Source organism: Notolepis coatsorum, assembly GCF_963971535.1.
Source record: "Notolepis coatsorum genome assembly, chromosome: 10".
NCBI lineage: Eukaryota > Metazoa > Chordata > Actinopteri > Aulopiformes > Paralepididae > Notolepis > Notolepis coatsorum.
In genome coordinates, this window is record NC_140174.1 from 88,595,229 (window position 1) to 88,622,813 (window position 27,585).

Below are 27,585 nucleotides of genomic sequence, written 5' to 3' on the forward strand. Positions count from 1 at the left end.
GTCTCAAGACGGAACGCTTTAATGCCTGAAAGTGCAATAGTCATATTTTAACAATGTACAGGAGATTAAACTGGGTATAAAATATATACAACAGCGAATTTCCCCAAGGGGATCAATAAAGGAATATCTTATATTAGTAATACTGAGTGTAGTGCCAATGAGAACACTGATCTGCCAGCACAGGCTGCCCCACCTTGCTTGGTGATCTGGAAGTTCTTCTTGCTGCACAGCACCACGGCCTGCAGCATCTCATGAGGAGACACGTGAGCCTTGAAGTTCCTCGGGTTCCAGAGTTTGCGTATGAGCTCGCCGAACCTCTGCACCAGGATGAACATGATGTCACCCGGAGGCCTGCGGATCGTCCGGTAGTTCTCCACTTCCAGGAAGTAGTTCCGCAGCGGAGGCACATTAGACAGAGCCTGGGGAGAGGGAACAAAAGGATGATGATACCAATTAAGATAAGATATTCCTTTATTGCTCCCTGGCTTGAGGAAATTCGGGCGTCATAGCAGCATGGGGCAGGGGAAGTACAGGTATGGGCAGGGTAACAGTAGAGACAAAGGCAATACAAAAATAAAGGTGCAGATGAGGATCGGTATGCCAAGTAAAAGTAAGCAAGATACCCCGAATGCTAACTGGCATTATATACGTCATACATTGTAGTCCGTGCAGGTTTTGGTGATTAGGTTATCAGTGTGAGGTCAGAATGAGGGAGTGGTGGTGCCCGATGTCAGACCTACCTGTAACACCACATTGGCATAGTCGTTGGCCTTAATGTTGTTGAGTCCAACGATGCCTGGCAGGTAGGTGGTGCCATCATAGGCTCGATACAGCTTCCCCTGTTTGTCAAACCCCGAGATGTGCTGCTTGTTGAACGTGGGCTTCAGCACATACTATAGTAAAAAAAGAAAAGAAAAATATAGATAGATAGATAAGCAAAGTAATGTAATAAAAAGGAAAATATTAATAAAATATGCCCACAACAGCAACCACACGGCACACACTGTGACATACTTTGCAAAACCACAATGCCACCGTTGTAACTAAAGGGGCATTTTGACCATCGACATGAGGACATGTGACAACATGACCGGTCGCTCTGCCACACCGGCCATCCGAGAAACTCTGCCAGGTGATGTCATCTGGCGGAGACCAGACCTCTAGTGAACTGCAGACATTATTTCCTCAACTTTCATTGAGTTGGGCCCACTACAGGTCGAGTTGGGCTGACTACAGGTCGAGTCGGTCGAGTTGGGCCCACTACAGGTCGAGTCGTGCCCACTACAGGTAGAGTTGGGCCCACTACAGGTCGAGTCGGTCGAGTTGGGCCCACTACAGGTCGAGTCGTGCCCACTACAGGTAGAGTTGGGCCCACTACAGGTCGAGTCGTCGAGTTGGGCCCACTACAGGTAGAGTCGTGCCCACTACAGGTAGAGTTGGGCCCACTACAGGTCGAGTCGGGCCCACTACAGGTCGAGTTTGTTTATTATTTGTCACAACAAAATACAGAATACTTTATGATGAAATGCTTGTTTCTGTATGAATGAGGTATGAATGAAGTGCAAATCTCTTTAATAATAGATAAATATAAAGTGTGTTAAAGTGTCTAAAGTGAGTAAAGTGAGTGGTAAGGTGAGCGTTTGTTTAAAGTGAGTGTAGATGATGGATTGTTACATAGTGTCGTTGTCATTGAGCATCCTGATGGCCTGGGGATAGAAGCTCCTTCTGAGTCTCTCTGTACTGGCCATGAGACTCCGGTAGCGCTTGCCTGAACGCAGCAGTTCAAAGAGGCAGTTGTTTGGGTGACTAGAGTCTTTGATTATTCTCTTAGCCTTGGCCCTGCAACGTTTGTTATAAATGTCCTGGAGAGTGGGAAGCCCACCTCCAATTGTGCGTTCTGCTGATCGAGCCACTCTCTGTAGTCTGCTGCGGTCTTGTGCGGTGCTATTCCCAAACCAGGAGGTGATGTTACCAGTCAGGATGCTCTCTTATCGAGTTGAGTCGGGCCTACTACAGGTCGAGTCGGGCCTACTGCAGTTGAAAATAGTTGAAGAAATAGTATCTGCACTTCACTAGAGGTCTGCTCTCTGCTTGGTGTTGTCACCCAGCAGTTTCTCACGGGGGAAGATGCAGCTAGGCTCTCAAGACACAGAACATGGTACGTTTTATGTCCGATTATCATGTCCTTCTCCCAACATAACGATAGGATTTAAGGTAAAAATCGGTGAAATGCCTCTTTAAAACCATCACGTCTAGTTTATGAGAGTATCTCATCACTCACTGTAATGTCCTCCAGCGAAGAGTCAATGATCTCGTAGTTGTCTGGTAGACAATAGAACTTCAGTGTGTGTAGATTGAGGAACACATGATGGGTAAACTGTACACTGTGAGTGTAGGCATGGGACTTCAGACCTCTACCTGGAGGAGACACACATACACGTCACACACCATATCAAATCACCACTTCAGAGATCACCTCTGGGCTCTATGATTTCCAGCTGAAGCATCAAACATACTTACCTTGAAAGTATTTCCCGCATATGAGACAGGCATACACGTTGATATGGGAGAGAGAGATTGAGCACAACTTCTCAAAATCAAAATCCAGTACACTCCTATATAGGGTTGACAATAAAAACAAATGAAGGATTGAATGGAATGGCCTGCGATCTAAAGTTAATGTAATGTTAAGTCAAACAATTTTGGCCCAACTTTACCTGTTTATAGTGTCGAGATATGGACAGTGGCGGCTTCTACGGTCCTCTACGTCACGTCCTCTGCCTGTTTTGGCTGTTACTGTAAGGTCATGTTAAAGTTGAATGAATGAATGAAAACTTTATTAACAGATTGCAGAATGGGTACAATTACAGTACGGCTCAATACGCACCAGTGTTTCCCCTATATGCATTCAGCAGCGGCGCAGCATTAGGACCGCCGCTGCTATGAACTAGCCTATTTTTATTTAAAAAAGTTTAATATTTTAAGTTTTTTTTATCATTTCATTTGGGCTGTGGGGCTGGGGGGTGCTTAATATAAAAGACTGACCTGAGGAAAAGGCTGCAGGGAGAAAGCACTGCAGTCTAGTCGATTTTGTGTTTTGAGCACAAAGTTCATCATAGATCTAGTCTCTTTATTTTGCTCTCAAAATGCACCAGATTGATTTAACTTTAAAATGTAGGGGGGGGGGGGTAATCCGGGGGGGCATGCCCCCGGACCCCCCTAGAGGCACAGCACCGCTGCTCAGGGGAAACACTGCGCACAATTGTTAAGGGGATGCATTGCAGACCAGAGAAAGACTTTAGTCTTGTTTACATCAGGGTCCCCCATTTTCAATTCATAGTGACAAACAAACATAACAGAATGTAAGGTTAGTTAGCTAGCGTTCATATCTGTAAAAAGTTAGCTCTAGCGTGTAGCTCGTTTGGGGGGCGCTTGAATATGTTGCCAGTTGCGTCGGGTTGATGATGGTTGTCACGTTGTCTCGTTATAAACCAGGCGTGTTTGCATACTGGAACAGCAACTAGTACAAATCGAGCGCACCTTCAGTTTGCCACTATAGCTAGTAGCCAAGCTAACCCGATTAGCAAGCGTAGCCAACGTTACATTGTATTACTTGCCTCCTTCTTCCTCGTCGTCGTCCAATTCAATTTCTCTTTCTCTTTCTCGCTTCAAAGATGCCATTGTGACAATTAGTTAAACAAACGAGACGGAATAACGTTGTTTTAAGTTAACTGAAAGGGTCGAGCAGAGCTCTAGCTAACGTGATGTTGACTCCTATCTGCAGATATACCCTACTCGTCTGCACCCGCGTCGCTGGACGTAACACGGTAAATAATGGCCAACTACAACTAACCCGGGGTTTTAGGCCGTGTGGAGATAGCTATTTATTTCCAAATATACAACTCAGTTGCCGATATGGCGAGTTTTTAGTTGTTTTTTATAGCTGGTTTGGGACGTTTAAACGCCGATTTTTTTGCCATAATAATGTTGAATTTGTATCATGACTGTTCTGTGTTTGTTAACCAAGGAAGCATTGTGATCGGACAGCAATTAACGGCTGTGCTGCTTTGTGTGGGGTACAGTAGCCTGAGAGTTGTAGCAATTACTAACATTTCAGTTATCCCATCATCACAATGGATATTTTAAGGGACGATGAAGTGAACGATCTGAAATACAAACGTGGGGGTCGTTTGGATATGAGCCATGGTTTCGTACACCATATTCGGAGGAACCAGATTGCGAGGTGATGTCTTATTTTAGCTGTTTAGCTAACAACCTTTATCTTGGGCTAACATTGGCTAGTAACCAACCATGTTGTGAACCTTTGACATTTGGAGCACATGAGATATTTTGAAATATGAATTGATCTTATGTGGAAAAATCCAATGTTGAGTGAATCGATTGATAGACAAGCTGCACACCCACTCACGCAGGCTGCGCATGTACACAAAGTCGAAACATGACGGTGAGAGAGCTAGGCCTGCCTACTGGTGATGGTAACATTTGTTTTTGAGTATTTTGAGACTATTATGCTGGCACTTTTATTTAATTACAAATTGTTCTAAACAATTTGCATTTGATAACCAATTACATATTGTGCTAATATTGAATATTTTACTAATCAATACAACACAATTCAGTCTAATGTAAACATGTTGATTCCCTGTCTTTTTAGAGATGACTATGATAGGGAGGTGAAGAAAGCCAAAGAGCTTCAGAGGAGGAGGCAGGCTGCGACCTCTAGACGCCCTCGTCGACCCGACATCGAAGTGTACCATCCTCGGCGAACAAGTAACATTAACCTCCTTTCCTTTCAACCTTTTTATTGATTAAGTCGTGTTTACCATATAGATTTATCTGTTTAGCGAGATGCCACAAGTAGACTTCCCAAACTAATGGAAAACACAACTAATGTTTTTAGCCTTGCATGCACACACACACACACAGTCCTTTCCACAGCTCAGCTGTGTATAATTGCCCACAGACTGCCACCACCGCAAATAGCCTGACCTAAGAGGCTGTGGGAAGCACTGGAGTGAGAATTAATCTACCAACAATGTGTTTCCATGTCCAGATGGATCAGAGCCAGGGGCCGGTGCCGACACCGAGGAGTGGAATGAGAGCGGGTCAAGTACGGAGACGGAGAGCCATGGAACCGAACTGTTCTGGCTGGACTACCAGGCGGACTCTGGCGCCGTCACCTCCTTCATTGTACACAAGGTTTGTTTGTAACGTTTCACCCCTTCTGATTTAATATTTCTCTCAGTCTCTCACGGGTTCTCAAACTCTGCCCTCTTTTTTTGATCTGATTAACTGGCGTTACTTTCCTCCGACTTGAGACAGACTGTCTGAGGAAAGCGACGGTTGTGATTGGAGGGTCGATAAAATAAGGACATGGTTTGAGACGGTTCATTTGTGGTTGTGGAAGGCTGGAGTGGGTCAGGATATACATTGTGATCAATGGGGAAAAGCCACAGAAGAAGCCCCGTTAGTACATCACTGGAGATTCTGTTTGGGGGTGGCTCTGTGTCATAGTGCGGTGGGCCTACACAAATCAATTTAATTATTGGGGAAATTATCTGCAGGATTTTAAAAGTCTTAAAAAGTATTAAATTCATAATTCTCAATTTAAGGCCATAAACTGTATTAAGTCTTAAATTGAATTTGCACAGGTATTGAATATTTTTTGGGGGGGCAACCTGGCTGTCCGGATATTAAATAATATTGTTTTTCTATTAAAGTATTTTTTTTTGCAGGGCTATTCCATACAAGCATCTGGCGAGAACTTGTATGGAATGCGCAAGAATTTAAATTGGCGTGCAACCGCCAGTTCAGTGTCGCTATGTGTTTATTTAAAAATGTTTGCCAGTATGGTTGTGAAATTGGTATTAAACTTGGCTCTGAAGTGTTATTTAAAAGGTCTTAAAAGTCTTAAATGTAACTAGTTTAAACCTGCAGATACCCTGTTTATGCCCAGCTGCCTTTAGTACTTTCCTCCTGTTGGGACAGGCCTGCATTTCCTTTTACCTCATTTCCTTGATTGATTGATTGATTGAACATTTTATTAACAGATTGCAGAATGGGTACAATACAGTACAGCCAGTACCAGAGAAAGACTTTCGTCTTGTTTACATCAGGGTCCCCCATTTTTAATTCACCTTATCTCTCCGTATCTCAGGAGGACAAGCCAGAGAAGGTGGCGGAGCTTGTGGCAGAGAAGAACGTCCTGGACCCGGCCATGATGGCGGCGCTGCAGGCCCGGATCAGAAGGGAAATGGACAAGAGAAGAGACAAACGCTGAGCGGTGTTTTCCCACAAAACGGGGGAGAGGAGAAAAAAAAGTTACAGATGACATAGGATGCTGGAAGGGAAGTCCAGTGGAACGAGACGATGGTCTCCAAACTCCTGATGATCACAACCACATTGACTCCCATCTTGACGGGGCGTCGACGGTATGAATGAGATGCTGTCGGGCGACGAGGCGGCTGTGGTGAAGGGTGACGTCACACGAGCAGCCTGACGGGGACTGTGCTCATCCCTCACCGGCAGTGTGGATGAGACTTGGACCGCCCTCTCTGGAAAAACCTTGGATCCTGACCTGAGCTGGGACATTCGGTGACACCGATGTCCACCTTTTTTAAATGTTTTCGTTTGACTGGACCCTGTTGACCATTATTTGGTTGTTGATCCACTCGCTAAAGAACAGAGCAGGAGAAGGACAAGAACTATTTCTCTCTGATTTTAACCCATTCTCTGCCGGGCATTGTACCCATCATTGTACCCTCTCTGCCAGCGCTATAAGTCTATGGAGATGTTCACCTTCTTTGCAGGGCTATAACTTTTTAAATTGTATTGCTAAATTGACATTACTATGGCCCATTCAACATCAATTATCTATCGTTCAGGATGTAGGAACGTTTTACTTTTTCATTCACACATTCATACTAAAATACAGCCTAGAGTATAAATATGTTTTTATCGTTTTCTGCAGTATTTCATAGAACGTGAGATATAGGCATAAATGCATATTAGATGTAGGGCTGGGCGATATGGCCTCAACGTTGCAGAGTTGTGATGGCTCAGACAGCATCACCCAAGACTCCGTGGGTGAAATATGAATACCATGACGAAAATATGAAATATTGATCTCAAAAACGCCTTACAGAGTTATTGGCAGACAACGCATGGCGGAGAAACCCGCCTTAATGTGATTGGCGGAGAGATGGGTTAAAAAGAATAAAGGAATTCATGGTTGGAAATGACTGGGGTTCTCGGTTATCCTACTCCGTGGAATGTGTGCTGTGCGTTTACAAAGATGTGACATGTTTTTTTTTTTTATAGATGTGATTCAAATTATTTTCTTAAGGTGCTGTGAATGAAAACCAGGTTCTGAAAAATGTGAGCATTTCATTTTCCCTCCTCTGCGGTTACATTTAGTGTAATCTGTTGTGGCAGACATTTTCTTTTGTGGAGGAGAGTTTAGTGGATGTAGCCGTTGTTGTGTTTACTTTCGTGTGACAAATTTGTTTCATTGCATCCTATATTCTAATTTATTTGAGAGGTATATTTTTGATACTATATTTTTAAAGACATTGGTCCTTAGTTTCTGCATGTATGAAAGCCATTTATCATTTCAGGTGTCTGGATGTTTTATGTATGGAATTTCATGGCCATAGAGTGCATTATTCACTCCTTTCTTTTTTTAATGGATGTGGTATAAATGTTCAAACTCAGAGAATTTCATGATTTTTTTTACTGAGAATACTAATACAATTAGAGATAATACAATAGTTTATCAAAATTGTCGCAAAGCTATTCCGTCTTCTTAAATAAATAAAATATGAATACCTCAGACGAAGAACCATGTAACTCAGTTTTGTTTATGTTTTTAGACTAACAATGTTTACTTTTATATAAAGATGGCACGTTAGGGTGTTGTGTACATTCATAGTTAAAAATCATAGAGGTTGAGTACTTTTTCATGATGTATCACATTCACACTCAAGTAATTTGGCTTCACTTTACAAATGCAAATACATGGGCTGTGCAAATAATTTTCTAAACAGACTTTGAACAAAAGAAGTGCTATCAAGTGTTTCTCCACTAGGTGGCAGCATGAATCAGAATACTAACTCTAGAACCCATAGCCACCCCATTCCCTGCCTAATTGTCCCCCCTTCACGTGTTATCTTCAGAAGGGAGTTTGCACAGAATGATAGTCAGCTGTGTACAGCAGTGGCGTTCTTTCAGTAAAAGGCAAGGTATGGCGAGGAGGGGGGGGGGGGTGAAGGTTTTTTTTGTTGTCAAATCAGTTGTGCAATAGTCACTTTTGGTGAGTTGTTTCTATACAATTCAGTTATATGACATTTAGGTATGACACAGGAGTGGACTACACAAGCATTTTAGTGTAGAAATGTGTCAACAGACTAAAGCAGGGAACCACAATATTTTGCATACGAATTATGCAGAATGTAATATCATAACTGTCTATTACTTTTCTTGCAATTGAGCCAATTTTCCTTAGGTACGGTTTTGAGGTGTGTGTTCAACAGAATGTAGTATCAAAAACACATTCACAAAAAGTATGGGTTACTGAATGCTGAACTGCACTATTATAATCACTAAGCCAGACCTTACCTGTGTCCCTGTATCACTTGTCTCTGCTGCCCTTTGATAAAATAATTTCCCTATGTCCATTTTCCTTTTTTTGGGGCATATTTCAGTTAGTCACAGTAAAAGTCACCTAGTAAAAGTGAGATAATTGCTTCGTTCATAATGTTGACATTCGAATTATAAATCAACATAAAAAATTGTAAAAAAAAAAGGGATTTTTTTTTTTTTTTTTTTACATTTTTATGGACGCCCCTGGTGTACAGTGACATAATGGTTACACAACATTCTTTAAGTACAGATGATTCATTTTATTTTCCTAGAACCATATTCAGTGTGTGTACAGTATGTCATAAGATTAAACATGTCTCACTTTTGTTTTAGTATATAGTTGCAATGCCTGATTTAAATAGCAGCCCTAAGGAACAGAATGACCGCGCGACCAGCCAGGGTTGACCCTCCACGTGGACACAGGCACTAAAGGCACAGCAGAGGTCAAATGTGCTGATGTCCTATCTGACAGATAAGGGACAGCAAAGCTTTTCCCAGAACTGAGCCGGAAAAGACGGACAGAATGTCCCCCGTGACAGGAATACTCTACAATCCCCCCTATATAGAAAAGAAGAGGACAATTTGAGGAGAGATTTGGACGGACAAACTGCTCATTCCCACCATTGCAAGGATATTAAATTAATTGTTTTCATCAATGCATGAAAATATCTAATTTCATCCTGGGGTCCCCAGCAAGGAGGAGTGGTCTCTGTGATGCTATTGGTGGAATAGAGCGGCACACCCCCTCTGAACCCCCACCGTCTGATCCAACCTGACTTCTTTCCACGGTGGGCATGTGACTGATGTTGTGAGAGGGGAGTCTGGAGTTCCCACATCCTTCGGCCCCCCCCACGTAGGCTGGTAAAGCTATGCCTCCTAAAATGTGAATCGGAAATACAGAAATACCGGCTACAGGCTTTCCGGTTTCCGGGCACCCCCTGATCCGTTTATTCTCGAAGTCAACTTCCTGCCTGTTGTTGCTACGCAACTGCAGCGTGGGGGGAAACTGCCCCGCCTGGTACATTGTGTACGGTTCATTTAGTGCAGAAACGGATTGTTAAAGCGGCAAATTAAAGACAATCAAGCGGAATTTTCTTCAGTCCTTCACAATGCCAAAGAGCTGCTGTGTTACACGTTGTACTAATGACAAAAACAGAAATCCAAATCGCAAGTTTTATACCATCACGGAGGAAAAAGTGGCTGTGGCTAACTTTCGGCTAACTCGCTCTGCTGTTGTGGTTGTGGTAGCTACATGCTAAGCTAACGTTAATCACATCATATCGAACCGATAGGAGCTTATCTTATCTAATCTTACGTGGATGTTTGATCGGGTAGTGGCACACGTGGTACCACCACGTAAGATTAGATAAGATAAACTCCTATCGGTTCGATATGATGTGATTAACATTAGCTTAGCATGTAGCTACCACGACCACAACACCAGAGCTAGTTAGCCGAACGTTAGCCGCCAGCCACTTTTTCCTCCGTGATGGTATAAAACTTGCGATTTGGATTTCTGTGTTTGTTTTGTTATTAGTACAAAACGTAACATAGCAGCTTCAATTTGGGTATTCGAGAGTTGGCCATGTCTGTATGTGTTTTGTATGGACATTATGTCAAGTCAATCAGGGGGAGCTTCTTTTAATCATATCTCGCCTTAGAATCACCAGAAAGGCTTTCGAAATAGTGAAATGCCATGTTGGCCTCAATATTTTCAAAACAAATCGTATGAAAATGTTATGAAATGAACAAGAATGTGATAAAACATGTAATAAAAACGGACCTCAACACATGCATTTAATACTAGAAATCCGTATGGCCCCCCTATACCAAGATGGCGGCGGTCTCGTGACATCAGAGTGTCTTCGAGATAGCGAAACAAACAACAAGCAGGTCTGTCAGCCTGTCGAGGGAGGCGATAACGAGGTTGTTTCTGGGGGGGATACATTTTCATGAGCACCGTGTCGTGATTTCAGGGGCGGGACTTCCCATAGATATATATATAGATATCTATGGGACTTCCTACCTGATTCCCACTTTCGGCCGTAGTGCTTTACCAGGCTTTATCTCTCGAGATAAAGCTGGGAACGAGGTTACCCCCCACGCCCGGATGCCTGTAGCTGTTCCGCAACCGTTCCTATTTCCGGGGTAGGCCTGATTGGCCCCGACAGGCACGTGACCCGCCGCGGCCACGCCCCGCGGCAGCCCCAGGACGCGACGCGGCGGCAACGAGGCTGCTGTGGTTCACCTCACCGCCGCTTTCCGCCTTCAACGCCGCCCGCAGCATTAGGAAGGAGTTTGCGGCGCCTTTCACATCGCAGTCATCAGTCATAATAATATCATCAGTCATCTCTAATAATATTAATCACTGTTCAATGTACTAATATACAATACGGCTCACTTTTCCCACTTCAATGACAGAGCCGCTGTTTAATAATATTGTCGCGGCGGAGCATTATGTAGCAGTAATCCCCCCTTTTGTTTTGTTTGATTCCCTTAAGTTTTTTTTTTTTATTTTTTAACGTGCATTGCACTATAGCGTATTGTATATTGTATATTGTATGGTACAGTAACGGTCTCTGGAGCGCAACAGTAAGAAGCATTTGCACTGCAACGCATACACCTTACTGTAAATTGTACCATACAATATACAATATACAATACGCTATAGTGCAATGCACTGTGACAAAAAAAACTTGTCACAAACGGACCATAGGATCCACAGCCAAGCAGCGTTACCAATTGAGCTAGTTTGTCGATGGTAAAAAAGGGGGGATTATTAAATATTCATAGTTAATATTATTAAACAGCGGCTCTGTCATTGAAGTGGGAAAAGTGAGCCGTATTGTATATTAGTACATTGAACAGTGATTAATATTATTAGAGATGACTGATGACTGCGATGTGAAAGGCGCCGCGAACTCCTTCCTAATGCTGTGGGCGGCGTTGAAGGCGGAAAGCGGCGGTGAGGTGAACCGCAGCAGCCTCGTTGCCGCCGCGTCGCGTCCTGGGGCTGCCGCGGGGCGTGGCCGCGGCGGGTCACGTGCCTGTCGGGGCCAATCAGGCCTACCCCGGAAATAGGAACGGTTGCGGAACAGCTACAGGCCACCCGCCTCTCGGATTTACCCATCTCCCGATTGGCTGAAAGCTACTCAATCAACACCCACCCTCGTTCACCATTGTTGTAGACGTTCACATGGTGTGTTTATGTAACAAGAACTTCAAGTTTGACAGCAAGCCGTGTTGCCCTGTCTAATATGCTAATTGAGTACCTCAGATGAACCATATAATTAAAATTTTCATTTTCAGAGTAACAGTGTTTTCAAAATGTACTATCTAAAGATTTATTTAACCATTTAACCAGGAAGTCCCATTGAGATACAAGATATTTTGCAAGGGAGACCTGGCCAAGATAACAGCAATAATATGTGCGATACATCACACAAGAACATAATAAAAGTGCATGTATACAATATACAATAATAATAATAATACATTTAATTTATAACGCACCCTACATTCCTGAGAGTCTCAGAGTGCTACAGAGTTAGTTTCAAGTTTCTTTAATAGTTGTCATACAGAAGTACAGAATACTTTTATACAAAATGCTTCTTACTGTTACGCTCCAGAGACTGTGCTAGACAAGATAAGTATGAAATAACATAGTATAGCATGTAAATTAGAAGTAAAAAATTAGGTCACAGTGTTCAGTATAGACATATGTACAATGTTCGATGCAGAATAGACGTAACTGAGTTACCATATAATATACAATATACTATGCAGTGTACTAATATACAATACTATATAGTGCAAAGCAGAAATGGGATGAGGTACAATTTAGGTACAATTTACATTAAGGTGTACGAGTTGTAGTGCAAATCCTTTATCAATAAATATAAAGTGTGGAGAGTGGGTGCTGCAGTGTGTTTGTTTAAAGTGGGTGTGTGCGTGTGGATGTGTGTGCTATGTGCATTTGATGGTTGTTGTGTAGTGTTTATTGTTCGTTACAATACATCACATGAAAACACAAAACAGAATAGTCCACATGATAATAAAAGTATGTGACAGTATAATACAGGTTAATACAGTAATTTTGCAGTGGGGACCAGAGTACAGAAAGCAGTGACATTCTTCTTGTAGGAAGTTATGTAATAGAGATTTGAATTTGCAGAGAGAGACCAGGGTGTCTAAGTGGATATGGTCCTGTAGCCCATTCCATGCCCAAGGTGTGAAGCGAGAAAAAGCTGTCCTTCCTAGTTCAGTGTCTTTTTCTTAAGATAAAGATAAAGACAGTGGAGGTTGAGTAGTTTCTCGTGTTATTATCACATTCACACTCGAAGTCATTTAGATGAACTTCACAACTGAGAATACATGGGCTATATTTAAAAAAGGACATATGGTTCTTCAGTGCAAGATTGTTCCATATGCCTTCAATGTCCCCTGTTTGATATCAATCATGTCCAGGCCTTCCGTTACTCAAGATTTTGACACCCATACTCCCACCCCTCAGTCCGGGCTTGGGCTGAATGCCACACAATACACTTACTATCCCGCCGGCCATTCATGATAAAACTGAGGAAAACAAAAACAAACCCTGTGAGCTTTGGAAATTACTCAACAACCAACTAGGCTGTGGTAAGAAACTGAAAACCAGATTTACAAACATCAACATTAAGACAGATGACACTCTCATCACAGACAAGCTGGATGTGGCCAATCACAAAACATCTTCTTTACAAACATAGCCACAACACTGGTTAATAAACTACCCTCCCACTCTGGGCATTTTGGTGTAGAACACATTCTAGCCTTCTACAAAAACCTAGGGGTTCGCAAAGACGATTTCAAACTCGAAATGGTAACAACTGATGAGGTGTTAAAAAAACTGAGCGCCCTCCAATCTAACAAGGCCACTGGCTATGACAATATCCCCTCCAAATTCCTCAGAGACTCAGCAGCCACCATCCCCCCAATCATCACACACATAATAAACCTCTCCATAAAACAGGGACACGTGGGGTCGGCCGGGGGGGCGCAGCAGTCTAAGCGTCTGCCCACCACCACAGAGACAGTGGGATCGAATCCAGCTGTGGTGCTTCCGGGTTGGCCGACCGTCCATACTAACACAATTGGCAGTGTTAGAGGGTGGGAAAACCCGGCGAGGGTGGGTCCTGGTCGTTATAAAACAGCGACTCCTACAGATCGGTCAGGGCGCCTGCACAGCGAGGTCGGATCCTGGGGGAGGTAATGTCCTCCACACGTCGGCTGACGACACGATCAACGGCAAAATTCCTCCTCTACCACCTCTACAAAAGAACCCACGAGAGGCCACAGCGAGAAGGAATGAACCGGGGTTCACAATCGAGGCGCCCATCATGTCGCGGGACCAAAACAGCGAGGCAGCTCCCGATGGCCGGTGAGCTAGCCGGCGAGCTAACCGGGCTAACGGAGCTAACGGGGCTAACAACAATGGACACAGGACCCCATCCCCCCCTCCTAACAACAATGGACACAGGACCCCATCCCCCCCTCCCCACCTACCGCCACACCGACAACCAGACACCACAGTCAATCAACACTTTGAACTCGACGACATAAACCAAATAACGAACACAAATGGACTTCACATATTTCACCTAAACACAAACAGCCTGAGACCCAAACTGGCTGAAATCAGACATTTGTTTTTAAACGGTAAGGCTAACATATTGTGTTTCACAGAAACAAAACTTGACTCATCTGTACAGGATCCAAAGATTGAAATCGAGAACTATTCAATAGTCAGGAGGGATAGAAACCAGTATGGAGGTGGCGTCTGTGTGCATATTCACAAAGATACCAAATTCATCAACCGTACTGACCTTTACCATGACGAGATTGAAACTGTATGGATTGAAATCTTATTTGAAAGGGCGAAATCAGTACTAGTAGGCACAATCTATAGACCACCAGAACACAGTGGCTTCTATGACACACTTGATGGGTGTTTAGCTGGGGTGGAGGGAGTAAAAAAATCCTTATTGGGGACTGGAACACGGACATGCTACGCAAAGCAGCACCCGTCTTCAAGGCCTTCAGTAGGTTTTGTGATCTGCACGGCCTCAGCCAGCTAATCACCCAACCCACAAGGGTATGTGAATCAACTCAGACTACCATTGACCTCATCCTGACCTCTGACAAGTCCAAGATCTCCAATAAAGGGGTTATAGCATGCAGGTTAAGTGATCATTATATGATATTCTGTACCCGCAAAAAGCTAAAGCAAAAGGCTGGCTGTCACAAAACAGTCACATCTAGAGACCTCAAAACCTACTCTAGCGAGGCCTTTAACCTTGAACTGGAGAGCCTGGACTGGTCAGATAGATGAGCTCAATGGTACACTGGTTGAAGAAACCTGGCTTGGCTTCAAAACCAAATTTTCAACAATATTAAACAACATGGCCCCCCTAAGAACCACCAGGGTAAAAAATTGCACTGAGCCGTGGATGCACACTGAAATACTGACCGCTATGAAAGCCAGAGACAAAAAATGCTCTGAGTTTCGTAAAAGTCAGTCAAAGCTTACCAAAAGCACGAGCAGTGAACTCCAAGCCCACGTGACTGAACTCAAACTAGAAAGAAACAGACTAAGAAATGACGTAAACTCCATCACCCCAGTCATCACACACATAATAAACCTCTCCATAAAACAGGGACACGTCCCCAAGGACTTCATAATTGCGAGAGTAACACCCCTGCACAAAAAGGGCAGCAAATTAGACCCAGGCAACTACCGCCCTGTTTCTATCCTTACATCCATCTCGAAAGTCATGGAAAAAATTGTATACGAACAGGTCGAAAAGTACCTCACGGAAAAAAATCTAATCTACGAATTCCAATCTGGCTTCAGAACATCCCACTCCACTGACATGCCTTCTCTATTTGAACGACCACATCAAACAAGAGGTGGACGCGGGCAAATACTGCGGCATGGTCATGCTGGACCTACAAAAGGCCTTCGACACTGTCAATCACACCATTCTGATTGACAAGCTAAAAGCAATTGGTTTTGATAGTCTATCAGTGAGCTGGATACAATCCTACCTGGAGGGGAGAGAACAGATGGTGGAGGTAAACGGTATATCCCCCCCTCCCAGTGAGCTGTGGTGTTCCACAAGGAAGCATACTAGGACCGCTACTGTTCCTAATTTATGCAAATTACATGTCGTCAGCTTGTGACTGCAACTTGTTCCTGTTTGCGGATGACTCAGCCCTGCTGGTCTCTGACAAGAGCAAGTTACAGGTTGAAAAAACCCTCAGCTCGGAACTAGGCAAAATCTGCATATGGCTCGCCGACAACAAACTATCATTACACATGGGCAAAACAGAGTCCATTCTCTTCGGTTCAAATAACAAACTCAGCAAGACCGACGGCTTCTCAGTTACAGTGGGTGACAATATTGTCACAAGGAAAGATGAAATTACCTACCTGGGTTCCATCCTAGAGGCTAATCTTTCCTGTGACAAAATGGCATCCAATGTAATAAAAAAAGTCAACCAACGAACTCGATTCTTGTACCGGAGCTCCTCTCTGGTAAACAAGAATACCCTGAAGACTCTGGCAGGAGGGTACTACGACTATGCTTGCACCTCATGGTACCAAAGCACCTCAAAGGCACTAAAAACAAAATTACAAACATCTCAAAACAAACTAGTCAGACTACTGCTTGACCTGACTCCTAGAACCCACTTCACCCCTGCCCACTTTGACAACCTAGGATGGCTTAGAGTAGATGACAGAGTACAGCAACTTGCAATGGGCCTGGTCTACAAGATACACTACACGACCAAGGTACCCATGTACATGTCAAAATACTTCCCAAAGGTCAGTGAATACCACAATCACAACACCAGAGGGAGCTCCACAAATCATGTTAAACCCAGATTCGGCTCAAACAAGGGACTAAACACGTTTCGCAATTATGCCACATCAATGTGGAACGCCCTACCCAAAGCTGTAAAGGCATGTGAATCACTACCCACTTTCAAAAACACTCTCAAAGAGCACCTACGAGAGACTGCAATTCGAAACTGGCCCCTGTAAATGTCCTGTGGAATAATATAATGATTCCCCAACTCTCTCATGTAAAGACATCCCCCTCCCCTGATATTATACAGTAATCTCACCCACATTATGAAGAGAAAAGTGAGTAACTGTGGAATACTATAATGATTCCCCAACTCCCTCCTGTAAAGACATTCCCCTCCCCTTTCTCCCCAATCCTGTGTCCCCCCCCCCCCATTTGACCTATCAAATGGGACCACCTCCCCCCTTTTAACTATATAATGCTCCTCCCAACAACATTCCAGGGTCTCTTTACCTGGGTCATTTTCAGCTGATCACCTGGGGCGAGAGCCTCAGCCATCCTCTCTATGTACTATGTATATTTCTATCTGTTTGGTTAATAAACCTTTGTTATTATCCAAACCTCGGTTGACTGAGAACATTCTTCTTCAGGATATCCACGAATATCCCACAATTGGCGTCTACGAACTTGTGACGGACTCTTTGCGTCCTCCCAGCGTGCTGTATTGTTTCATCTATACAGAGAAAAGTGAGTATAATAGAATGGTCGACCAAAATGTATGGCAAGGAATTAAAACCTTCCCGCTTTTCTCTGTGCCAGGTGAATGTTACAGAATGTGGCTGAGTAAGAATAGCGTGAATTAAATCTGATCTGTATTGAGAATCGTTACCGGGGAAACGCATGTACCCGGGTCCTAATCAGGCGGTTCTGAGAGGATTTGCGGGGTTGTAGTGCTATTCCCGGATCGAGCTGGTGCCGACCAAAAGCTAAGGCACACCATAAGGTTGTTGGATTGCTAACCCTAGTCTAGCTGGTGCAGACTGAAATATAGGCAACAAGGTAAGATATGTGGGCTTATTAGACGTGATATCCTTGGAAAACGCTACTCTGTTAGAAACGTTCTGTGATTCTTCTGCAAAAGGCGGGAAGTAGGACCGAGAGCTGATAAAATCATAATTAGATTTACCAGAGTAACGTCATAATATTCATAGTTTCAACCTCAAACTAAGCCCACGACCTCTTCCATTCCTGAAAACGATGTATTCGGATTAGGTGAACCAATTGATCACTACCGATAGCGGGAAGCTGACTACGGGACGTCCCGGTAGTATATATACTACATTAAACGGGACATTAGTCGCGGGTTGAAGGGGCCGTGAGTGTGATTAAACAGTATATTCAAATCTAATATAGCGCTGTTAAATTTCGAAGTTCAGGTTCGGTCGTTATGCGTTAATAACGGTGTATAGTGTATATCGAGGGTATAAAAGCCTTATCGCAGCATGGTGCTGGTCGATTAAACGAACAGCGATCCGATACAGATCAGGTATACAAACACGTTATCTTGTATGTATTATTGTTTGTCTGTTTGTTTACGTTTCACATGGAACCGCATATGATGCACAGGCGCGTTCATTCGGTTACAAAACGCTGGTTTTAGGTGAATTCCAGGCTATTGAGAGCTTGCGGAAAAGTACTGCATGGATTGAAAAGCGTTATTTCCGAGGTGAATGGGAACGCATGAACGTCGCTTGGAGCGATGATGTCATACAAATGTGCGCCATGAAGTTATGATTTTGATATGAAACTATCCATGGGCGAACGTAAAGTTTAATATGCCCGAGGCCGAGGGTATATGAAATCCACGTGTAGTATATGTTTTATTTGTATGTGTAAATACGCGCTGCAAGGGGGTACGATAATATGGTTATTCAATAACTGAACTGAACTGTGAGGATCCGACGTGAACACAACAGCTTTTTCCGGTAAGTATGAAGTCCTAATGTAGCTGCATGACATAACTATCTTCTCATTTGCAGTGAATTACAGCTATCCCATATCGCTTGAGTGATTGTTTTTCATTACTGTACACGTTATAAGTCACATAAAGCTAACCTCAATGCCTGTTTCAAATTTGTAATGTATCTGTGGGCGCGCCGGTAGGCTCGCTCCTCATAAATAGGTTTCTATATCTTAGAATGTGCACAAGGCTAGTGATAAGGCAAACATGCTATGTTTATTCAACTAATCATTTCTATCACAATTTATGAGTAACACACTTACTCCCAGTATATGCGATTAGACTTTATAAGCTTTTACAATTATGAATGATCTTAGAGGAGTGGGAAATTAACATGTTTTTTGTGTTTACAGGAGAGGCAGACTGATTTAACTCTAAATTGAATTACAGAGCAGTGTTTAAACACTCACTCGTATCACAAAAGACATACTACATTGAAACTCCAGTGATTTGCACATTAACACAGACAGGACACAGAACCATTGAAATACCTGCTGCAGTCATGTAAATTGAGACCCCAAAATAATCTACATTTGAACACGAAAATCAGCTGAGGACGATGTGGAGCTGAAAGACAATGCAAATGCCTAGAGAGGACTCTGACCACACCTAGGGACTCAACTTAGTATCTCCACTATACTTAGTATAGTAGGAAGTATCGCTTTAGATGCAGATTTTCTCTTTGTTACCACCGAGACTCACCTGACAATGGATAACAACAGGGAACCACAAAACGCATTGAATGCAATGTCTGGAGATCAGCTTTGTGAGGTTTTTGTCCGCTGCTCACCCACTCGCTCTGTTCCTTTAAGATTTTCGGTTAATTAATTGCATTCTCCTCTCCACACGCTTCTTCCTGTAGATGCCGTTTGATTGGTGCTTCCCCAACCACACGCTTCTGGAGCAATGGTCAATCTCATCCCGCAGCTGTCACAGCTTGTCATTAAGCATCCCTTTTGCTATATATACCCTGATTCCCCATTTAGTGTTGTTGGATCGTTCTGATATATTCTCTGCATTTGCCGTTTCCTTCGGTCGCTGCTTTTCCCTGTGCTTTGCCTCCCAGGACTCTCGAGGAGTATACCGTTTGGTGAACCTGCTTCCCCGTTACGAAGCGCTCGCCCTGTTTGATCCGCTCGCTTCACGCACAGCGCTCTGGTGAGTTTTTGCAAGACAGTCTTTGGACTCAATCATTTTTCGTGTGTGTAAAGCACTGAAGAGATCCTGTTTTTCGTTCAGACTGTCTCTCACCCTTTTTGCCTGTTTTGGATATTCACTTGGATTTATTATTGTTTGGACATTGCTCACTGTGTGTCTCACACCGAAGATTCTGTCACTTGGATATATTGTTTTGGACATTGCTCACTGTGTGTTTCACACCGAAGATTCTGTCACTTGGATTAATCTGTTTGGACAAGTCACTTCACCTGTCACCTGTCAGTTTCCAATTGTTCACTGAGCTAACCCGCTCTCTCTCTCTCCCTGTTCCGCCACCACCCCGGAGTACATGCTGGGAGGATTCTGCAGAGCGGCTCTGACGTCACGGACAGATTCCTCAAACGTAACCCCCCCGGGAGAAGCTGCAGAGCAGCAAACATTCCTCACATGCTTGTTTCCCAGTTTGTTCTGTTCTCCACCAAGTCCTTTCTGTTTACTCAGTAAATAAACAAGCCCTAGATTTTGGCTAACTCTGAAACTACTCTCTCTGTGCCGTTTGCGTTTGGGGTCGGTGTCAAACCATAACATTACGATCCAACCAATATGACGACCCCAGCCGACACAGAGAGAGTCAGAACAGCACTAGCTGGCCAGATCGAGTTAACCAAGGATCACAGTCTCCAACTAGACAGGGCTGCGGCTGCTGTACAGGAACTCAGGGAGCAGGTCCAGCCAATTCAAGGGTCCCTGGCCGCTCTGGCAGGACAACAATCAAGTATTCTCCTCCATCTACACACGCTGAGCGACACCGTTAACGCCTTGCTTGTATCCCCACTTCCTTCAGGAACATTGGCAGGAGCATCCCCCGCAGCCCTGGCAGGTCCCGCGCTTCCCGATCCCACACCTCGGGAGCCCCGTCTCTCCGAACCACGGCTGTTCGACGGCAACTTCGAGGATTGTGCCACATTCATCATGCAATGTAAGTTGGTTTTTCGTCATCAACCCAGTCGTTTCACTTCAAGAGGAGCCCAAGTGGCCTATATGACTAACTTGCTCTCAGTCCGGGCAGCCCAGTGGGTCACTTCCTCCTGGGCAATGGAGGCAGACTTCTGTTTCTCCTATCCAGACTTCGTGGCTGAGCTCCGCAGGGTGTTCCACCATCCAGCCCGTGGTCTGGACCCTGGAGCCCGGTTGGGTACCTTCCGGCAGGGCAGCGGCGGGGTTACCGACTACGTGCTGGAGTTCAGACTGGCGGCGGTGGAGAGTGGTTGGAACGACCAAGCACTTCGTCTTACCTTCATGAGGGGGCTCAGTGACGCAGTCAGGGACCAGCTCGCGACCCGGGAGGAACCTGAGTCCCTCGAGGACCTGTTCAGCCTCGCCATTCGCATCGACGGACGCCTCCAGGAGAGAAGACGTGAGAGAACCCGACAGGGACCTCCTGAGGGACTCCGAACCCCCCGTACTCGTGACGTTACTGCTGGTCGCCCTGCCCCCAACACGACTGGTGGTAGCTTCCCCTCCCGTTCGGTTCCCGAGGAGGAACCCATGCAGCTGGGACGTTCTCATCTGAGCCAAGCTGAACGTGAGGCGAGGTTCAGGTCCGGTCTCTGCCTCTACTGCGGTCGGGAGGGACACCGAATCGCCAACTGCCCCACCCGGCCAAAAGACCAGGCTCGCCGAGACCCCGGGAGATCCTGGTGAGCCGTTTTTCTCATTCCCAGAGCCGTGCACCACCTGGCCATCTGATGAGCGTCACCCTGGCCTGGGCGGACCAACGGGCCACGGTGGAGGCACTCATTGACTCGGGGGCAGACGAGAGTTTCCTCGACTTCGAGTTTGCTACCCGGGCCAACATTCCACTTGAGGACCTAGTGAGGCCTTTGGAGATATTTGCATTGGACCAACACCGCCTGGCCGACATCTCTCAACGCACCTGCCCTGTCATGCTGACCATCGCTGGAAACCACGTTGAGAGACTCCAGTTCCTTATCACCAGATCCCCTCTTGTCCCGGTAGTCCTGGGTCGGCCCTGGCTCACGCTGCACGAGCCCCACATCGCCTGGTCCTCCGGTACCATCAAGGGCTGGAGCTCCTCCTGTCACGGCCAGTGTCTACAGGCGGCGTCCTGCCCCCCGCCCCGGAGGTCCGTTGGTGAGCCGCCTCCAGACCTTTCGACCATACCCCCCGAGTACCACGACCTCATGGAGGTTTTCAGTAAGTCCAGGGCTCAGTCGCTGCTTTTCCCTGTGCTTTGCCTCCCAGGACTCTCGAGGAGTATACCGTTTGGTGAACCTGCTTCCCCGTTACGAAGCGCTCGCCCTGTTTGATCCGCTCGCTTCACGCACAGCGCTCTGGTGAGTTTTTGCAAGACAGTCTTTGGACTCAATCATTTTTCGTGTGTGTAAAGCACTGAAGAGATCCTGTTTTTCGTTCAGACTGTCTCTCACCCTTTTTGCCTGTTTTGGATATTCACTTGGATTTATTATTGTTTGGACATTGCTCACTGTGTGTCTCACACCGAAGATTCTGTCACTTGGATATATTGTTTTGGACATTGCTCACTGTGTGTTTCACACCGAAGATTCTGTCACTTGGATTAATCTGTTTGGACAAGTCACTTCACCTGTCACCTGTCAGTTTCCAATTGTTCACTGAGCTAACCCGCTCTCTCTCTCTCCCTGTTCCGCCACCACCCCGGAGTACATGCTGGGAGGATTCTGCAGAGCGGCTCTGACTTCACGGACAGATACCTCAAACGTAACCCCCCCGGGAGAAGCTGCAGAGCAGCAAACATTCCTCACATGCTTGTTTCCCAGTTTGTTCTGTTCTCCACCAAGTCCTTTCTGTTTACTCAGTAAATAAACAAGCCCTAGATTTTGGCTAACTCTGAAACTACTCTCTCTGTGCCGTTTGCGTTTGGGGTCGGTGTCAAACCATAACAAGCTTGCCATAGCGAACACCATGATTCACTGGTACTTGATGAATACAGTCAGGAAATTACTCACAATTCTATTTTTCCACTAACTAATAACATGCATGACTCTTCTTTTAACAAACGAATACATTTCTATGACTGCAAATATCAAGAAACACCAGTTGGAACATCAATATAATCATTTACACAATGATTATCAAAATGCACAAGATGTATTATAGGATAATTGAATTAATGCTACTTAAGAGTAAATGAGAAAACGAATGATTGTTTTTCATGCAAAATTAACTGGCTGCCTAGATTTTTATGTTTTTTCCCCATGCTAATATGAAGAGCCACACTAGAGGTGAGAGGAAAGCCAGAGAAGGCGTGACGAGGTAAGTATCCTGAAGTACACCCATCGCACGCAGCCTGAGGTAAGATCAACTTCAATTTGACATCACAGATTATAAAGATAAAAAGAAATTTTTCTGATTCCATGCAAAGATCGGATCCAAACGATATCAAATGCATGATGGTACTACACAATGAATTGAATTAACCCAAAATGATTTTCCTCTTTAGCAGAAAGGCGTTGAATCATTTATGTGAGGAGGTTTTCTAAGGCAATTTTCATCATCCTCAGATCATAAATTAGTGAGAGGACAGGACGAGTGAAACGACGCGTGACCTGAACCACGAACGACGGCGGGACCAGGCAGAGAGGAACACAACCCAGAGACCTGAGCGACCCACAACAGCAGAGGGCCACGAGGGACGCCGCCAAGGAGCTGCGGACACAACCTGAGAGAGTGTCCTACTGACTAGCCGCTACACCAGCAAACCCTCGCCCCTCTGGTACCGCGATGACGGGGAGCGGGGGACCAAACACCACACAGCACGTTCAAGACCACCCTATTGCCATGTCTCTGGGCCTGATAAAGGCCAAGCGTGAGCACAGCAACAGATGAAGAGCAACACAGGCTCCGGGAGGGGAATCTACAGCGTCCCCGTGGACAACCACCCCACCACTCCCAATAACCCTGTGACCTGTGACGAGGTACACAAGGAGTGGATGGCGACCTGAACACACGAGAAACGCCTAACACTTGCAGTAAAACAGGCCTAGCACACATTGTCCACATTGTTATTTTTTTTAGATTACTGTCTTACTGTATGGCGCTGCCACACGACAGACTCACAGAAACATCAACTGAATGTACGTTACATTCAACACACATCAAGACCACCACAGAAGGACGCACCCCTGGCAGAGAACAGCTTGTCAACAGCGAAGCAACAACTGTCAGATTCACAAACAAGAACTGTTTCACAAAGTTCATATGTATCTGGAAAATTATTAACTAAGAATATGATGAAATACAATCAGTAAGATTGAATTAACCAATTTTATAATAACAATAAGGAATGATCACAGAGTCACATTGCAAATTATATTGTTAAACAGGACAGAACCAGTTGGTTTGTTCCAAGACACCAAGTTTTGTTTTGACCATTGATAGTATGCACCACAGCAAAATACTAGAACAATGCATAACGATTATCATAATCACCTTTTATATCAGTTTTTTATACAAACCACTAGGTTAACGGTTTTTAAATGGTTTTTATACATTAGCCACTAGGTTAATGCCTATTTGTAAATCCTATTCCTGATAATTATGCACACGATTTTGTGTTTTCACCCTGTGCACTCTGACCACACAGAGACAGGGTCCACATGTGTTCAATTCGTTTATTAATATGTATGTGTGCGACCATGATCTTATGTGGTTAAATGGTTGAGTATTAATGATCTTAACTCCCATAGATATTATCATAAAGACACATAGTTACCACTTAAATGTCTGAGTCACGACATGAGCGACTGGAGGTATGCCAGATATGTGCACAGCTATAGCTTCTAATGAGTATGTTAATTGTTGTTTGATATCAGAGTTGAGGACCACTCATTGATATAGATATTTGAGTGGCTAAATCAGACCATTATTAATAAAAGAAAAGGGTGATATTCCCACATCCCACATCTCTGATATCAAAATAACACAGACTTTAGTCCAGTCAATCATGTCATGAATCATGTATGTAAATAGTTCTATTTTAAACTGTTATGCCAACCAACAGATCACATTGGCCAAAATTTAAATTTTTTTTTATCCACTTTTTCTCCCATTTTCTATATTTTTCTCCCATCCCAATTTCGTATCATCCAATTCAACTCTCCCCTGTCACGAACGCTGTTTCTTGCCTCCCACAAGCCGGCTGCAATGTGGACTAAGTCATACATAGCACAAGTCCCCTCCGGTACTTGAGGTAACAGCAGTCGCATCTTTTCACCTGCGCAGCTCGATCTCTCAGTGGCGAGGAGTAACGCGTGGGAGGCTCACGCTGCCCCCGACACTTCCTGATTCTACTGCGCAGGCGCACCAACCGACCTGTAGGAGTCGCTGTCCACAATGCCCGATCCCCACCCATCAGTTTCCCACCCCCTAATACGGCCAATGTGTATTAGTATGAACGACCAGCTAAACTGAAAGCAATGTGGAGCGCTGGGCTCGAACAGGCAAGCCCAGCGTCTCCGTCATTCGTGGCGAGCGCCTTGCCCACTACGCCACGTAGCCGCCCAATTCTAATTTATTTTAATTGTTTTCTATTTTATTCATTATCTGATAACCGATGGATTACATCGGTCCCATTCTTTTACCATATCTATTCACTCTTACCTGTTCCAAATAATCCTGATATTATACAGTAATCTCACCCACATAATGAAGAGAAAAGTGAGTAACTGTGGAATAATATAATGATTCCCCAACTCTCTCATGTAAAGACATCCCCCTCCCCTGATATTATACAGTAATCTCACCCACATTATGAAGAGAAAAGTGAGTAACTGTGGAATACTATAATGATTCCCCAACTCCCTCATGTAAAGACATTCCCCTCCCCTTTCTCCCCAATCCTGTGTCCCCCCCCCCCATTTGACGTATCAAATGGGACCACCTCCCCCCCCTTTTAACTATATAATGCTCCTCCCAACAACATTCCAGGGTCTCTTTACCTGGGTCATTTTCAGCTGATCACCTGGGGCGAGAGCCTCAGCCATCCTCTCTATGTACTATGTATATTTCTATCTGTTTGGTTAATAAACCTTTGTTATTATCCAAACCTCGGTTGACTGAGAACATTCTTCTTCAGGATATCCACGAATATCCCACAGTCCTAACGCAACCCCCTCCAATGTACAATAAATGTCCTATTAAACCCAATAATACATGAGACCCTCTTCTTGGGACCAAGTAAGGTTTCGTCGATAATCCAATGTACAGTTACCCCCACCCCTCACCCCACCCCACCAACCCCCCCCCCCCCCACCCCACCCTAACCCTAACCCCCCCCCCCCGCCCCCCCCACCTCCAATGTACAGTTTCTCCCCCCACCCCACCCCACCAACCCCCCCGTCCACCCCACCCACCAACCTCCGACCTACCAACCTCCTCCAATGTACAGTTTCTTTGTCAAATGTATATACTTTTTTAGATTATTGTATCACAAATAGTACTGTATTTGTAAATCTGGTATGTCATAAATGTATAGATGTAGCAGTACTGTCTATCTGTATGTCATGTATGTCATATATGTTATGATGAATTGAAAATGGGGGACCCTGATGTAAACAAGACGAAAGTCTTTCTCTGGTCTGCATCCCCTTAACAATTGTGTGTATTGAGCTATACTGTATTGTACCCATTCTGCAATCTGTTAATAAAGTTTTCAATCAATCAATCAATCACATGTATATTAGTGTTGACTGAGTCTTGACTGAAGAAGTCTTGAGACTCCTTTATAGCTTTGAACCAGTATAAAATGTAATAATGTTATAATAGACATAATTGGAAGGGCAGGTTGAGTGACTATTTATGTAAAATCGTGTTTCTCTGTCACGTCATGAATGCTATCACTGTCTTTGACGTTTCTTGTGTTAAAGGTTGATTTGGGGTCTAATAATTAAATCAATGTGATTGATTGATACAGACCCCCCATCTGCTAAAGCTAGCTCCATTGACAAGATAGCAGGTTCACTCTCTCAGTATTCTTGATTGGTTGAGTAATACCTCTACCTCAAAGAGGTTAAGTGGTAACCTAAACATATGACAGCTGATTACTGAACCCCCCAGGCCCAATCTGAAAAATAACTCTAGGTCCACCCTAATTGATGAAATTTGTTTCCAATAGGAGTGATACAATTATAGCTTGTGGTGTCTTTGATTTAGGATTTAGTGACCATTGCCCTATGTATTGGAAAAACTCTATTATCTATTAGAGACTATTATCATAATATGGATTATTTTCATAACATAATCTTTCAGTTATTAACAGACAGTATAATCAACTTTATTTAAGAAATGGAACAGAGCCATGGTCACTTGTCATGGGATCCATCCCATTGTTCTTCATTTAGACAAATTAGAAATAAATACACATACTCCGTGAGGAATGCCAAATGGAATTATTATTATTTAATCACTACCTCGTATTCAAATCCTACAAAGGTTTTGGAAGGGAGTAAATTCTAACAAAAACAAAACTAATATTTGTTTACATGTCAAATGTATTGATTGCTTAATATCTGAACAGAAAGAGATCTGCTTAGCCTTTAATAAGCACTTAGCTGATGCTGGTCATTTGTTTGATCATAATTATACAGGATAAAAGTGATGCACTGCTCTGTTGTAAATGTTATTGTATATTTTTATTGAACTATTTTATCACACTTTTTTACTCTGTCTATTCTATTTTATTATTTTTATTACTGCCTATTTTTAAACTGAATGAAACCGTAAACAGAGAACTGTGCTGCTAGGATCCTGATGAGAGTGCGGAAATATGAACACATCACACCCATACTCCATTCCCTACACTGGCTCCCCGTCTCCTTCAGGTTTGAATACAAGGTC

The 27,585-nt window shown here is 44.1% G+C and overlaps 2 protein-coding genes across 2 annotated transcripts in view; one reads left to right on the plus strand and one right to left on the minus strand.

Moving 5' to 3' along the window:
• Positions 1-3,785, minus strand: part of usp39 (ubiquitin specific peptidase 39) — a 35,248-nt gene extending 31,463 nt beyond the window's left edge. Inside the window, exons 1-6 of the mRNA XM_084322733.1 lie at positions 3,618-3,785; positions 2,718-2,796; positions 2,521-2,615; positions 2,282-2,418; positions 741-893; positions 194-419 (exon numbers count right to left, since the gene is read on the minus strand). Coding sequence (XP_084178859.1) covers positions 194-419; positions 741-893; positions 2,282-2,418; positions 2,521-2,615; positions 2,718-2,796; positions 3,618-3,681 — 754 coding nt within the window. The 5' untranslated portion in view covers positions 3,682-3,785. The remainder of the gene's footprint in view (positions 1-193; positions 420-740; positions 894-2,281; positions 2,419-2,520; positions 2,616-2,717; positions 2,797-3,617) is intronic.
• Positions 3,786-4,079: 294 nt separating this feature from the next.
• cUnh2orf68 (chromosome Un C2orf68 homolog) lies at positions 4,080-7,829 on the plus strand. Its single transcript, XM_084323455.1, has 4 exons — positions 4,080-4,243; positions 4,676-4,791; positions 5,075-5,220; positions 6,179-7,829. Exons 1-4 carry the CDS (start codon positions 4,134-4,136, stop codon positions 6,299-6,301), a joined length of 495 nt encoding a protein of 164 aa, XP_084179581.1. The 5' UTR covers positions 4,080-4,133; the 3' UTR covers positions 6,302-7,829.
• Positions 7,830-27,585: the final 19,756 nt, after the last annotated feature.